Genomic DNA, 2,498 nt, shown 5'->3' on the forward strand with positions numbered 1-2,498 from the left:
TAACACCCACCTACGCCCTGTGAAATGCAATCAATTGGAAGAAAGGGGTGTGGTCTTCAGAGATTTATAAAAGGACACTTCAGGAATCAAGCTCATTCTTCTCCAGAGCCCACACAGCAACTTTGCAACTGGCCTTGGAGACTTCCAAAAGCTACAAACACCGTACTGTGAGACGCTCATCCCTGAGCGGAATTCATCATATTCGACAGCAAGCTTTGGTGAGAACATAGATACATTTTTGAGGTAAGTACACAGATTCCAGAGTAGGAGCTACTATTAGGTTACAAACCAAAACAAAATTTGGGTACTTTAATTTATCTGCAAACTTAGATTATTTTTGATTCAATGATCTCATTTTCTGAGTGTTAAAAATGGCTCCATTTCTTTTTTAAAATTATATTAAACATAACCCATAGGTTTATGGATTAAACATGGGCCACCATGTTCAGCTATTTATTTATTTTAATTAATTAATTAATCTATTTTGAGATGGAGTCACGCTCTATTGCCAGGCTGGAGTGCAGTGGCGCCATCTCGGTCCACTGCAACCTCCGCCTTCCAGGTTCAAACGATCCTTCAGCCTCAGCCTCCAGAGTAGCTGGGACTCTAGGTGCCTGCCACCACGCCCATCTAATTTGTGTATTGTTTTTAGTAGAGACGGGGTTTCTTTATGTTGGCCAGGATGGTCTCGATCTCTTGATCTTGTGATCCGCCCACCTCGGCCTTCTAAAGTGCTGGGGTTACAGGCGTGAGTGACGTCGCTGGGCCTATTTTTTAAAATTTATGTAAGTATTTTTACAGACAGAATGATCTAGACATTTTGCTGTGTCGCCAGTTTAGAGCTCCTGAGCTTAAAATACCTGCCTGTTTGGCCTCCCCAAATTCTGGGATTACAGGCTTGAGTCACCTTGCCTGGCCTAGATTTTTATTTTTATTTTAGCAAAACATACATTCATTTAAAACGCTGACTTATTGTCTAGTGCCAATGTTTTACTTTTTTTATTTTTTTTTGTAGAGACGGAGTCTTGCTCTGTTGCACAGGCTGGAGTGCTGTGGCGCCATCTTGGCTCACTGCAAGCTCCGCCTCCCAGGTTCACACCATTCTGCAGCCTCAGCCTCCCGAGTAGCTGGGACTACAGCTACTGCCGTCCGCCACCACGCCTGGCTAATTTTTTGTATTTTTTAGAAGAGACAGGATTTCACCATGTGAGCCTGGATGGTCTCCATCTCCTGACCTCGTGATCCACCCCCCTCGGCCGCCTCGGCCTCCCAAAGTGCTCGGATTACAGGCATGAGCCACCGCATCCGGCCTCAAGCACCTATTATTATTGCATGATACTTACTGTTTTTTTGACTCTGTGAAAGAGTAATGATAATGCTTCAATTATCATTATCTTTTTGTAAATTTAATTATCTGTCTTTTAAGGATGTTGTAATATTAACCAGTATATCCCCAAATTAACAGAGGGTGCAGGAACAGTAAACATGCCAGAAAGTTTTTGTTGATTCAATTAACATAGCAGCCTAGAAAAACAATGATTCTTAGCTTTACCTTGGAGAGGTACCTTACCCTGATTTGACTGTTTTACCTTGGAGAGTAAAGGCTAGCGTTTTCTGATTTGGGTCAAGGTATGAGTTCTGCTCTAACATTTTCAAGCAGGGTCCTTCTGGAAAAGTCATTATAGATGGTTGTTGTAGTTAAAGAAAATAATGAGAGTAGAAGAGCTTAGTGAGCTTTCCTTCTCTAAACCAATTACTGGCAATTAAGAGTGTTACTGATTTTCAGATCATTCAGACTCACCTCTCGAGTTTATAGGTTGATGAAACCCTTGAAGCCTAAGCAATTTAGTGGACACTAACACCTCAGAAAATCCAATATTCTTCTATGCAAGAAAGTAGAGTTTGGAAAGCTGGACATGTGTTGATTGGAGAACAGTCATTTTTTCTAGAGGTTGATGTCTCTTTGTGCCTTAGTTTTCTATTTTTCCTATTTCTGTCATTGCAAATTAAAGCCTATACTTCTCTAGAAAAAAAGGATATTATTCCATCACAACCTGATTCAAACTTTGCTTGCTTGAATCTTTGTCTCTGCAGGGTAGGAGATTAAATTCTTGTGGTTTTCTTTCCTTAGGAAAATGGATTCAGATTTCTCACATGCCTTTCAGAAGGAACTCATCTGTGTCATCTGTTCGAACTACCTGGTAGACCCTGTCACCGTCTGCTGTGGGCACAGCTTCTGTAGGCCCTGTCTCTGCCTTTCCTGGGAAGAAGCACAAAGTCCTGCCAACTGCCCTGCATGCAGCGAACCATCACAGAAACAGGACTTCAAAACCAATATTCTTCTGAAGAATTTAGTGACCATCGCGAGAAAAGCCAGTCTCTGGCAATTCCTGAGCTCTGAGAAGCAAATATGTGGGACCCATAGGGAAACAAAGAAGATGTTCTGTGACGTGGAAAAGAGTCTGCTCTGTTTGCTGTGCTCCAACTCTCAGGAGCAC

General features: G+C 42.0%; 1 protein-coding gene across 1 annotated transcript in view; it reads left to right on the forward strand.

Annotated features, from left to right (window-relative positions):
• Nucleotides 1–2,498, forward strand: part of LOC105509342 (tripartite motif-containing protein 43B-like) — a 9,948-nt gene that overhangs the window by 7,328 nt on the left and 122 nt on the right. The window contains exons 3-4 of the mRNA XM_011938546.1: nt 107–243; nt 2,132–2,494. Coding sequence (XP_011793936.1) covers nt 107–243; nt 2,132–2,494 — 500 coding nt within the window. The remainder of the gene's footprint in view (nt 1–106; nt 244–2,131; nt 2,495–2,498) is intronic.

Source organism: Colobus angolensis, unplaced genomic scaffold (assembly GCF_000951035.1).
Source record: "Colobus angolensis palliatus isolate OR3802 unplaced genomic scaffold, Cang.pa_1.0 Scaffold174, whole genome shotgun sequence".
NCBI lineage: Eukaryota > Metazoa > Chordata > Mammalia > Primates > Cercopithecidae > Colobus > Colobus angolensis.